Source organism: Synchiropus splendidus, chromosome 6 (assembly GCF_027744825.2).
Source record: "Synchiropus splendidus isolate RoL2022-P1 chromosome 6, RoL_Sspl_1.0, whole genome shotgun sequence".
Taxonomy (NCBI): Eukaryota; Metazoa; Chordata; class Actinopteri; order Syngnathiformes; family Callionymidae; genus Synchiropus; species Synchiropus splendidus.
Genome location: NC_071339.1, coordinates 6,450,644 through 6,463,591, shown reverse-complemented (window position 1 = coordinate 6,463,591; position 12,948 = coordinate 6,450,644). Strand labels below are relative to the sequence as shown.

Below are 12,948 nucleotides of genomic sequence, written 5' to 3'. Positions count from 1 at the left end.
CAGGATGATTGTTCAGGACCCTGACACATGCACCAGATGATTCGCTCACTCACACAGGGATTTAAACTGAAAATGGTTCCTATGCAGTGCAAAGTAAAAAAAACGTTTAAAACATAGCACATATTGTAAGGCCGGACAATTTACAGTACAGTAAATTGTTTTTATTATCGTCTTCTTAACATTTATGGTATTTCACACTATCAAGAAAACAGAAAATATAGAAGACAAAACTGCAGAGACGGTAAATGTGTCACACTTCATGCACCAGAAGCCAATCAAAGGGCAGGACACATCAGCTGATGGAATGCCTTTCGCTGCCTTCACCCTCACTAGCACAGACACTCATGCAGCGTTTCAGTCAGAACTGGTGGGACATTTGCTTGTCGGATACAGTATGTTTGGAAAATAATTGATTTAAAAGTGGACACAATTGAAAGCTATGTATTTATTTGCAATGTTTCTTAGCTACAATTACACTGACATCACTTAAATGTTAAAGACAGAGACTTTTCTCTTTCACGCCATACAATTCATCCTGCTGCCAATATGTTAACTGCTTTAAACAGATGAACGCTACACTACACTGCCTCAAATTCCCATCAGTGGAGAGCAGAGGCAGTTCATTGTAATCCTAGAGGTCAGAAAAGATGACTTTCAGGGATCATTTTGAGGATGTGGCTAGATTGTTTATTAAATAGGGGCAGCAGTGAAAAGATGTCATCCTCTCACACAGCCCTCTCATGCTCACTGCTTATTATGTCCTCACTCAATAATGCTATTAGAAAAGCCGGGCCAAAATATACATTTCAGATTCAGACCAACGCATCTGATAAAATACACATGTAGTATTAGAAATACAAGCCGCGGGGCCCAAGTCCCATCGTAGCTCTACTGATTTGCTGGTGAAAGAACACCACAAATTGTTCTGACCGCTGGTTCATTAGCATCGACGAACACAGAGGTTGGGAGAAGTAGTACAATAGAAGCCTTCAAGCCATTTGGCTGTATGGATTATATAGCTTCGGAACGTCGGAAATAAGTGCAATGAAAACCATGTGGAAGTAGCGGAAATAATGCAACAAATAATTCTGTATGAGCTGGTTGGAGTGTCTTGCATTAAGTTTCAAAATCTTTTGAAGGCTGTAGATACTACTGATTGAAGACGGTGGTTTTTTGTTTGTTTAAATGTGCAACAGAGGTACATGTATGTCAGCGTTTGATTTATAGGTACGCATGTGTGTGCTTGTTTTTGCTGTATTGGTGAGGACATTTTGGATTTTGCCAGTTTCCACAAGTCTAAGTCAAAATATGAGTATTAAAACTCAAAATAACTGGTTCATTATAATTGAATTTAAGTTTGGTTTAGGTCCTGGCACTTGTTTTGGATGGTAAGGTTTAGGGTGAGAGGCTGGGGAAAGCAATATGGCAGTGAAATGACCCCACAAAGCATAAAAACGTAACGGTGGGCTAGTTTATCCTATTTTTTGGGGACCAATTCTTAACAAAACATTATCCTTGTGAGTACTGTATGACATTGTGGAGACATTTGGCTGGACCCATGACATTAAGCGTTAAATTTGAGGATGAAATGCGCGTGTTTGTGTGTGTACTTGTACTTCTATCTTTGTGAGTTTTTAACCAACTGAGTGAGGACAAGGGGATGCCATTCATCGTTGCCAAAAAACATAAAAGTCCTGCAAGAGAGAGACCATCATGGCTGATGACATTAGCAAAGAGTCTATGGTCTTCCTGCCTGTTGACAAAACCCATGTGTAAAGTGCATCCATGAACTCCCGTCTCCTCGGCCGCCTGCTCCAGCCTTCACCTTCAACTGTTACACGCCGCGTCCCAAGATCTGCTCGTGGGGAACTAAATCCCCCCTGGGTCCATTAAAAACACTTACAACGAAAACACACAGCAACAATGGTCTCAAAACGCATGACGTGTATTCAGCGGAACGGCGAATGTGTTTGTTCAGACTTGAGAGTGGGATTCCTTTCCATTAACTCATGTTCATGAACATCTGCAAACACGGAGGCAGCGCTTACAGGCAACAGCGAGGTCACAGATGCAGCTTATCCTTCTTGCTCAAGGATTTATGAGCTCCACTCAGCGTTTACGTGACCACATTATTGTGAATCATCTCATGTCCTCATGGAAGCGCCTTCACCAAACAGTGCATTTCAAACAGCCATTTATCATCTCTTAATATCGAATACTTTCACGATGGATTTTCTTCACTCCATTTGCAATTGCTTAAAGTTTTGCTCATTCGTTTTAAATTTCATAACCTTTTGGCAGCCCAAAATCAAGTTTGAGGCTCCATTCACACTTGTCACTCCAGCTGAATCAGAAAGGCGTTGAAAGTCCTCCATTACAGAAGTCTGACTGACCCGCAGCTACACTATTGACCTGGTTCTGAAGGTGATAATGGGAAAGAGTATCTCTGTTTAGCTAGCTGAGCTAATGTACACACTATCCTGCCAAGCTTGAAAACCTCCAAAGCAGCACATGGGGCCTTGCTTTGTTGAACATGTCAGAATCAGACCCAAGGCTTACGGTCATAGCTGAGTGTGACCTGAATTGATCTTTAAACAACATCTCCAGGTGGGTCTGGAGGTGTCCCCACTGCTACCCATGTGACCATCATTCTCCTTCATGGCAGTGGGGCAGAGACACGTTTCTCTTATTCAACACAGAAGGAGTGATCATCGGTACTGAGCAGTCCAGGAAGCAAAATCGTGAAACTGACCGGACAAGACCTGAGTTAATATGGGAGATATGCAACGCACCCAGGTGAGGACTGAACAACAACAGGGGAAGTTTCTACTGGACTTGTGAGTCATTCCTACTGGTGTTTCTTGTCTTCTCGATGTCAATGTAGCCAGTCGAACAGACAGTCGTGTTAATGTCTGTGAGCCAAGTGTTACGTCCACACTGTGGGATCCGATCCAATCCAACAACTGAGATGCGATCATCACACCTGCAGTCCATTTCCAACTTTTTGTAGGAGACAATTTGTTGCTCTGAAGTCCTTCTCCATTTTCAACTGGAAATTAAAACAAGGGGTAACAGACATAGTGCTCACTCTTCAATGACAGTTTCCAACAGCAAAGTCAGTTAGAGGGCGGAGCATGTACGTAACTGAAATACCAGGATGTAACCCCAGTTCTATGAGTACAAGCGGAGCCCTGTAACGGTTCTCCCATCACCCACCACCTGAGAAACAAATCCTTTCCAATAAGAATATCAACATTTGGATTATACTTCTTACAAAGATTGCATCAGTTTCAAAGACAAACTTGTAGACCTCAATTCTGCACGACCTCTCTTAAGTAAGCATTTCATTTACGGTATTAGATTTACACTTTCTCCTGATTTAAGGTGTTTGTCTTAGCGCCAAAGCTAACTGCTGTACTGCAGCAACTAAATTATGACTGATCGCTCCACAGAATTATCACAGCACTAACTCATCTCAAAACCTTTGGAAAGGCCTGCAGCAAACTCCACAGACCTCCTGGAGAGGTCAAGTCAGGCTGCAGATTACTACTGTCTTTAGTGGCAGACTTTCCAGACGTTTCCTTTACTGCCGTGTAAATCTGTTCTACTTTTACTGTTTACAGGAATTCAAGTTAAAACTGTTGCTTTTGGAACCACATCATATCAAGGTATGTTCTACACAAATCCCTTGACAGTTTTCACTGGTCTTCGCTGGATAGTTAAACATCACTCGTTTTTAGTGAAGTTGGAAAGTCCCAGGGTGTCGATCAAGTTCAAAGATTTATGCGCCGGGAGAAATGTTCCTCTTCAGGAGTGTAGCAGAAACCAAAAATATGTCAAGGTCTCCTTTATTGGAAATGAAGCACCTGTTACATGATATAGCGCAGAATGATACGACAGGCAAAGGTAGTCATGGATAAACACAGCAGCGAACTATACAGCTGTGAACTCTTTACACCAGCTCAGACTCAAGAACCATGATTTTTTGGTACTGTCATGTACTCACTGTGTACACAAAATCCTGCTTCCTCGTAACAGCAGTGAAGGCTCTTGAAAATTAAAGAAGAACTCTGTGTCACGACGGTGTGTGTCAGTGATTTGTTGTTATGCAATGAGTCACATCACAACATGCTAAAAACACATTTTTTTTCTCTTGACTTGTTTTTCATCTTTGCATATTGGGTTCAAATGACTTATGACCGCCTTAAGTTCTACGGCTTCGCACGTACTCATAGACCTGGAGTTACATCCAGTATCTTTTACTGCAAAGGCTTACTTGACAGGGCAGAGGAAGAATGGACAAATAAAAAGTGAGTTTTTGGTCTGTAACACTATCTAAAATAATGAAATCTGGATTTTATATAGACTGAAAAATATATTCTTTAAAACATGTCAGCAGCGCAGCGCACCCTAAAAACATGTCCTCCATGGAAAATCAAACAAGTCCAGATGTTCCGTGACATCACACTTATGCAATGATAATACACACCAGGATCACTGATGCTGATGTAATTGTCTTCAACTGACCCTTGTCTCATTCACGATCACAGCTTCTGGTGTAGTTTGTACATTTGTGAGCTCGACCTTGACTAAACTGCATCTGTTTGAATAGTTTGGCTCTGCAGCGCCACATGCGAATGGGCGCGTGTTTATCTGAGGGAGAAAGTTTAATGTTGTTGTTTGTGAGCTGGCTGTAGAAGCCTTCAAGAGTCACATGCGGAGTGCACTGTTCTGAACACATGTTCGTAATGGCTTCCAGCTGTTTTGAGAAAAATGTCCCGATTTGATGAAGCATTGAAGCCGCCCTGGTTAGTGATGAAAAGATAACCTCTTTGGACTGAATGGCAAATTGGGTTTCCAACTTGAATATGGATGACAAAAGCACGGGCATGTCCTTCACCTGCAGTTGACCCTTTCTCAAAGCCAAGGGCGTCCAACTCCATCACTCAAGGGTCCAAAATATTATGCACAGTCCCAGTCATGGCTTGGGAAAAGAAAAAAAAAAATTGGCCATCACTCCTTTAACATTAAATAAAAACAGATTGCAGCATCAGTCACTTGGAGTCTAACTTTACAATGAAGCATCCAGACGTCTTCACAACTTTCCCAATCTTTCCTCTAATTCCGCACTATCTACATCCATTTTTCATCAAGTTTTCAGAAGTTTTCAATTTAAGATCTCCACTCGCTGGGAAACAGCATGATGAAAGCAAAGCTTGAAGACTTTCATCTTCATCGGTTACGCTATCAACAGCACTGGAGATTTGTTAGTTGTTAGGGCACGTTTTATTTGGATTGAATTTCATTTTAAGCCAATCATGTGTTTTCAAAGCTCTTATTGGCCCTGCAGTGTGTGTGAGCTTGATCGGCTTCTATCTGCATCTGTTTACAGCACGTTTAACTTCCACATTAGTGTCATTTATAAATGATATTTGTCAGTTATTTAACTTGTTTGTCTTGTTTAAAACGTTAAATTATTAACTCACTAACTTTATGAATACTATCTTCCTCTGAGCTTATTGAATTAAACATTCATAACAAAAATAAAAATCTATTGAAGAAGTCCAACTTTGGATAAATATATAAAAGGTTTTTATCTATATATCAATGAGAAAATTGGTCAAAGCAACGCTCTCTATTGCACAGTGTATTGTGTTTCACCTACTTCGGATTTTGATTTGAAAATGAAAAACATGGATTCAAGACGAAAACAAGTCGAACAATAGTGTTCATTGGTGAAGTGCAAGTGAAAGCATCTTCTGTCCAGGTCACCTCCACAATTCTCCCCCACGACCTCCTCCAACATACAAGTGTTGCCTGGAGGAGTCCACTCACTTTCAGCAAAGCACTTGACTTCTCCAAAACAAGCACCATATATTTTACCCTGAATTTCTCTCAAAGGCCTTTGTGTCACCACCTTTCCAAATTCTCCACATGATTTGTCCCATCTGTATATTCTATTTAAGAGAAACACACGTCATTACACACGGCCGACACACTCTGAAAATTTCCTCTTCTGCGGCTGCCAAGGGCATGTCATTTTATTGCTCTTTTATATGTATCCATCTCTTCATATGGTGGCCATAGCGCTCAGCCAAAACCCAGACATTCCACTGCCTTTTAACGCCTCACACCATTAGTACTGCCGGATTAATACATGGAGCATAATTCAAGTATCTAATACTTGAATCAGTTCCAGCGAGGATGAGTGATTCCAAGTTGGGTCATGAGTTTTAAGGGCATTGCTTCCTGCAACAGATGACTGATTGTTCGTACACATGACGACCGGCAGAAACAAGCACATCTGCAGAATGAAAACATTGAGCTGGCTCAGGAAACAGACCTTGTTTACGCTGCGCAGAACTCGGACCACCAGATTCCCATGAACATGTCAGGAAATAAAAAGATCAGCTGAAGAAATATGGGGCTTCATTTGCGCAAGTTAACATCCCGGTAATCACTCGAGGACCTGCCCCTTTAATCACCAGAGCTTAGCAAAGAAAAATAAGCAAACTTAAGCCAATTTCCTTAAAATTCAGTAAAACAACACCCCACTTATTGCTTGTGTAAAGAAGAAATAAAGGGCCAGGAGAAGGGACTTCCAGAACATTCATGCAATGCATGAAACAAAATGCTGATCTAAAATGTTTATTTTTAGGAATTTTTATGGGCTTAAAACTGACTTTTTAAAACTTGCTTTAAAAAAGCAAGAACCTATGTCATGGAGGCCATTTTCAAATCACAGTTTCCTCTGTAAACAGTGGTGTTTACTTTTAAACTGTAAATGGTTTGTTCAGCAGCTGGACGGCATATTGTCCAAATTATCCTTGAATTATTAGCAAGTACTTTTTAATGTACGACATGTGCCCCTGTTTGTTTTTGTCTATAAATTAGAAGGACACACAGTCATGAGTCATATAATCTCATTCCATTAAAAAAGCAAGTCGTGATAATTTCAGATTGATTCAATACCTTAGTGTTTACGACATCAAAAAGGCTTATTCCTACCAGTAGCAAAGCTCATATTAGACTCCTTACACTAGTCATTGTTTTATTATAGAATGTAGCGTGGATATTATGAGTCACAGGAAAGCAGTTGAGCAATTAAAAAAAAGGAAATGATAATACATTTTGATATTATGATATTATGATAGTCACTAAAATTCATTTTTTCTCATTGGCTTTCAGTATATTTCTCAGAAATACAGTCAAACCTGAAATAAAAATAAGTTATGAAGTGATCAGCGCTATTCAAAGCCCACTGGAAATGGATAAAATAAATGAAATAGTGAGCTTCTGGCAGTGAAGCTATAACACAGCTAACTGTGTTGAACAGAGGGCGCGAAAACAAAGAATACAGTCTAATACAACTGGTGGGTAAAATGCGATTAACCTTTATTGAATTTCAAGTGTCTGTGCTTAATCAGGAACACAAATCTGACTTTTTATAAGGGGGTCAACTGCTGCAGTGCATGCTGGGACGTCGTGTCGGAGTGGTGGGAGTACTTTTGACTCTGTAATAAACATTAAAAAAAGATTTAGCCAATATAATACGGCAGCCCTGAGTTTGTTCTAGATGTGAACAGTGAGTAAAGCAGTTTGTTTACATAAAAGTAGCTCCTGCATCATTAGGTTGGAGTACACAGATACAGATATTGAACTGTCAACTACTGTATCTACTTCTGTCTGTCAACTGTTTGCTTGTGAGTTGCATGAGTTCCATCCAATTGGAGATCGTGAGATGAGAGAGAAATCTGTTGCATCGTGCTTGTTTTTGATCCGAAACCAGTACTGTATGCAAGTCTTTCCTATGTGTAACCAGGATAAAACTCTTATTGATGAGCATATGAAACTGTTAAACATCGCATTGTGTTTCAAGTTTTTTTTTTGGCGTTATTAGATGTACGTATCTGTGAGGATTGAAACCGGTTGATCTTTGACAGTGTTTCATTCAGCAGCTTCTCTTTTCTCAGCAGGAAACGGCAACATCCATCCATCTTTTGTTGAGTTAAACTCCCTGCTCTTAATCCAATAGCACTCACACACACATAGTAACGTGCGTCTGTTTCCAATCATACCTGGACTGGAATGTGTGTGTGTGTGTGTTTGACTGTGCACCTGGTTTATCCCTACATGTGGGGACCAGTTCTGGACAAAAACACCTCCTGACCCCACAAAACACCTGATTAAAATTGGGTTAAATTTTAGTTTAGACTCCTGGTTCATGTTAACCAATTGGCGCAGGATGGCTGAGTTAAGGATAAGAGGCAGGGGAAAGCATCATGACAATGAGCGGACCCCACAGAGATATAGATGCAAGCGTGTGTGCGCGCTAGCGCGCGAACTTGCGTGCGCGTGTGAGTGAACGAGGGCGCAAGAGAGATGGAGAGTGCCATTCATATTCGTGAACTTGTGGGCAAAATCTATATTATTTTTGTAGATTCAAATATTTGATCTCGTTACCAGACAACTACCACATCCTACTGCTGGAAAACGGAGCAACTAATTCATATTAATATTATTAGTAGCACTGGTAAATTATTATTACTATTACTATTATTGTTATTTTCGCCAGCATGATAAAAACGAGGAGCATGTTGTATTAGAATGAAATCATCCAAAACGAAAGAAGTTATGACAATGTGGACAAAGCATTTACCTTGAAGAGTCGCCGAAGAACTCCACCGAGTAGCCGAAATAACTCCCAGCTGGTCCGCTGAATACAACGCGGTTCTCGGTCTCCAAATTAAAAGCAGCGCAAAGTTGAACCATCAGCACAAGCAGCTCCACCAGCACGGCGAGACTTTTCTCCCGATGTCGGGACAGTGCAACTCCAGGAGCGGTACCCATGTCATCTGTGGCGCGCGTCTTGTCTCAGACAGCCTGCGCGGCGCCAAACGCATCGTCCGTGCCGGTGCTTTGGCTCATCGAAGTGCGCGGTGGAGGTTCCTTCCAGGTCCAGAGCTCTGATCCAGACAGTGAGGACTGAGGTGGGAGGAAAGAGAGACAGAGAGGGGGGGGAGAAATGGGGCAGACTGAGTTGGGGTGGAGCCTCACACTCAAAAAAAAAAAAAAACACTTTTCAAACAGTTAGGTCTTCAACCTTTTTCTTGGGTTGTACTGGCCAAAAATACAAATTGGTCATAAACTGGTCAACTAAGGATAAATAACAAATGAAACCAGAATCAACTTGATAAAAGCTGGTTACATGTTTAGTGTAAAAATATTAAAGAAAACTTTAACAATGTATAGTTATCAGCTAATCCCAGTATGTACGGGAGGAAACTGTACAGAGGAAACCACGCATACAACTCCACACACGAGAGAAGGATTCAGATCCTCATGACTTTCTTGGGCTGCAGCAGAATATGTAATAACTGTATTATAACTATGTAACACATAACTTTTCCGTCACCCCCAATCTTGTCACTAGACCGTAACTTCAGACCACTAGTGTGGACTGCACAGACACAGTGAGTGCACTCCTCTCAGCAGAGATGACAGTATTTAACACCCACATCAGGGTAAAATGCCAATCATTAAGAGTTTGGGTGGAGGTGGGTTGTGAGCAGCAGATGAAGTTTCAATATGCTCGATCAGCCAACAGGTTTGGCTGCAGTTATAAGTCCAGACATGCTGGACTGTATTTTTTCATGAGCTGCTGCTTCAGCTCATTCGATTCCTTGAATAAAATGGATCATTCTCAATCTTTCCTGGGAGTATTCTCTCTCTTCCATCCGTCCTCTTCCATCAATAACAAAAAGTCCTTGACCCACATTCACTAAATTTGCACTTGCAGACTACACTGCTGTCAAACCGACGCACGTCACAAAAATACCCACCTCGATTTCTGAATTGCGTAGATGTAATAATCCAAAGGATCGAATGGAAACTTGTGGGAAAGTCAATTAAAATCGAAAGGGCCCACACGTTGTGTTGCCAAGCCACCGAACATCATGACCGCCTTTCATTTCTTTGTGGTATTGAACACATGAAGCCTTTAATATTTGTGAATCCCTGGGCAAAGAACAACCCTCAGAAAAGTGGATGTTTCTGGCAAACTCTTAAAAAGTCATGAATGGAGAGTCGTTGTTGGGGCTGAATACACAGTGGAAACAATTACATAATGTTGAACTGATGGTGACGATGAATAGAAGTGACTGGAATAAAAAGGAAAACTGAGAGAATTTTACAGTTATGATGAATAACATGCCAGTTAGTTAAAACGTGTTGTTCACGTTCAATGTTCAGACAATAAGTGTGAAAACAGCTTGGCATTCTGAAAATAAAAGTGCACAGAGATGAAGTTGAATATTTGTCGATCTGTTGTAACCCACCTGGTTTGGCCTGTACATTCTCTGCGTGTCGGAGCAGAAGTCACCGTGACTAAACCGGGAAACCCCTGAGGTCCATCCTCAGTTCTGACTATCATCACTCAGTGCACAATGACATCCAGTGTGTGATTATTTTGGTTGCTTTCTTCAAGGTCAGGGCCAGGTTTCCTTCACACAGGAGCAAAGACTTGTCGGCCTTTTGGGTAAATTTTAGTTCCCAAAGGTTAGGTAAGGCTCAAAGGTAGTTCAAGTCAGGATTCAGAGAAATGAATATAAATCAAAATGTTGAGTGTATGGGTGGAACATGACTCCATGTGTCAGTGCACGTGTTCGAGGGTGGATGTGTCTTGTAGGAAAAGAGGCCCCAGATTTGTGAAACAGTGAGTCATGATGTGTTGCTCGCCAAAGGCAACAGGACTTGGACAAAGAAAGTGCTCTGTCAATAAAAGTCCACTTTCACATGCCGCAGAGGCAGAACACCGCACGCACCAACAGAGATCCCTTCATAAATTAGTCTGTGTTGTGACATCACACACCAACCAGTGAAGGTTTAAATGGCTGCCACATGAGATGTTTAAATTCCTTGAGATAAATACATTAAAATATTTATGTTATAATGCACACGTGGGTGTAAAGCTAATGATTTTGTATATTCAATATTTGGTGCTTTAGTTGTACGGCCGAGCACCAGTCAAATGTTCCTTTAAATGTTTTTTGTTTTTTTTTAATTGTGGTAGTAGTAGTAGTAGTAGTAGTAGTTTGTGTCTTTGTATAAGCACAAAACAAAAAGCTTTAATGTATCTAAAACAGAAAGGAAATGTTTACATTTCTGTGAAAATTCTCCTTTAGTTGTACAAAACATATCGTGAAATTTGTCAAATAAGTGGAGCGGAACGATATGATCAGATGAAAACTGGCTTCCAGACCTTCCCTCACCAGAAGAATGAGTCCCTTCAGCGCAGCTTTCAATCTGCTGGCCGGTATCTTCCTGGCTTTACCTCAGCTTGACTCTAAGTGATGAGTGTAAATGATCTTACCATGCAGCAGCTCCTAACCTGGAAGTAAACCAGCACTGTGAAAACAGACAGTTTTCCAAGCCACATACATGGGATTAAAGACACCAACGTTCAGAGCTGTTTTGCAAAGTCATGCTTTACTATAACTCTGCCACTTGTTATCTATAATAAAGAGTGTGTTATAAATAATGTGTGAGAGCCTGTACGTCTGACTGACAAACTGGTCAGAATCTGTATCACCTCACTCTGTCAGCACGACCACCCAGCCCTGGATAAAAGGTTCACATGTGATGTGATACCTGTTTGCTTTTATTCCTCGTACACTCTGTCACCAACACACTGTCAGGGTCAGCAGATAAGAGACGCCACACTCAAGTTGCCCCTGCATGTTCTCCCTTGCCACCACAGATTTAGCTCAGAATTAATCCGCTAAAGAAAATACTGTCGTATGACAGCAGAAGCACCCTACGCACGGTTGCAAGAGCTGATAGTGAAAACGAAGGGCAACAGCTTTATTCCAACACGCTAGTAGCAGAGTTTGTTTGAGAAAAATGTGGGCCGACTCCAGAGGAGATCTTGGCGCCTCTTGAGGAGACTTAACTCCATCATTAAACCCAATTGTTCTTCATCAACTTCCATGGTTTGGACTCTACACCTCTTTGTCTCCGTAAAGCTAGCTTCTGATTAGATGAACTCAACTGAACTGTCTTCACTAAACAGAAAACCAGCCGCTCCACCTGACTCTCTGAAGTTCCCTACCTAAGGGACACTTCAGCCGCATCAGGAAAGCCTTTTATTTTTAGCTGCGTCTGAAGTATTCCTCAAACCACATCTGAGATGTTTTCTCTGGTCTTTGTGGTGGACTTCCGTCTGTATATTGGTGGCTTAAGGACTGTCACCACTGCTCACAGAACGAATGATAAAGACCTGCTTGACTCAGTGCCTATTAAAAGTTCTAGAAACCGCTGGAGTTAGTGGGCTGATGAAACCAACATGATGATGCTGTGTGTACACTGCAGAATTCGGGTTGTTTCTACACTACAATCCACGTGTAAAACTAGGGCTGTCAGAATGCAGAAACACTGCACAACAAATAGCAAAGAGTTAAATGCTGTTGTTCCCCTCCATAAATTCTGCATGGTCACCCGGTCATTCTCCAAATCTAGAAAACAGGTGAGGACTTCTGAGGTTAGAACACATCAAAGGCAGTTGTGAGTTCAAATGTTAAAGGACAGAATTTGCACCGTTAAATTTGTTTCTGTCTTATCCCAAAACACAAAGTAGATCCATATTCTTCACATCTTGACACCCAGCTTTTTATTTTCCACGCGCTTACGCTTTCATCAGCCACTTGTAAGTCACACTGCAAGAGGTCTAGAAGTAACTGTCTGTCGAAGGTTCCTAGATTATATTGAATTATCTTATACTTGTAGTGGGGATGTTTATGTTAAGTGAAAATAGGAAGTCGTGTTATTAAGATTTTGATTCCGTTTTTGTCAGTTGATTGTTAGAGGGGGTGTTGTTGAAGGACGTGCTTGGCCAATGCTGGCGGTGAGGTCAACACTCCAGACTCTGCAAGTCTTCCTTCCAACTCATTG

At 41.3% G+C, this 12,948-nt stretch overlaps 1 protein-coding gene across 2 annotated transcripts in view; it reads right to left on the bottom strand.

The window, feature by feature from the left end:
• LOC128760581 (integrin alpha-5-like) overlaps positions 1–11,314 on the bottom strand; it is a 40,756-nt gene extending 29,442 nt beyond the window's left edge. For both annotated transcript variants that reach the window (XM_053868075.1, XM_053868076.1), the window contains exons 1-2: positions 11,261–11,314; positions 8,660–8,985 (exon numbers count right to left, since the gene is read on the bottom strand). In XM_053868075.1, the coding sequence (XP_053724050.1) occupies positions 8,660–8,850 (191 nt within the window). In that variant the 5' untranslated portion in view covers positions 8,851–8,985; positions 11,261–11,314. The remainder of the gene's footprint in view (positions 1–8,659; positions 8,986–11,260) is intronic.
• Positions 11,315–12,948: the final 1,634 nt, after the last annotated feature.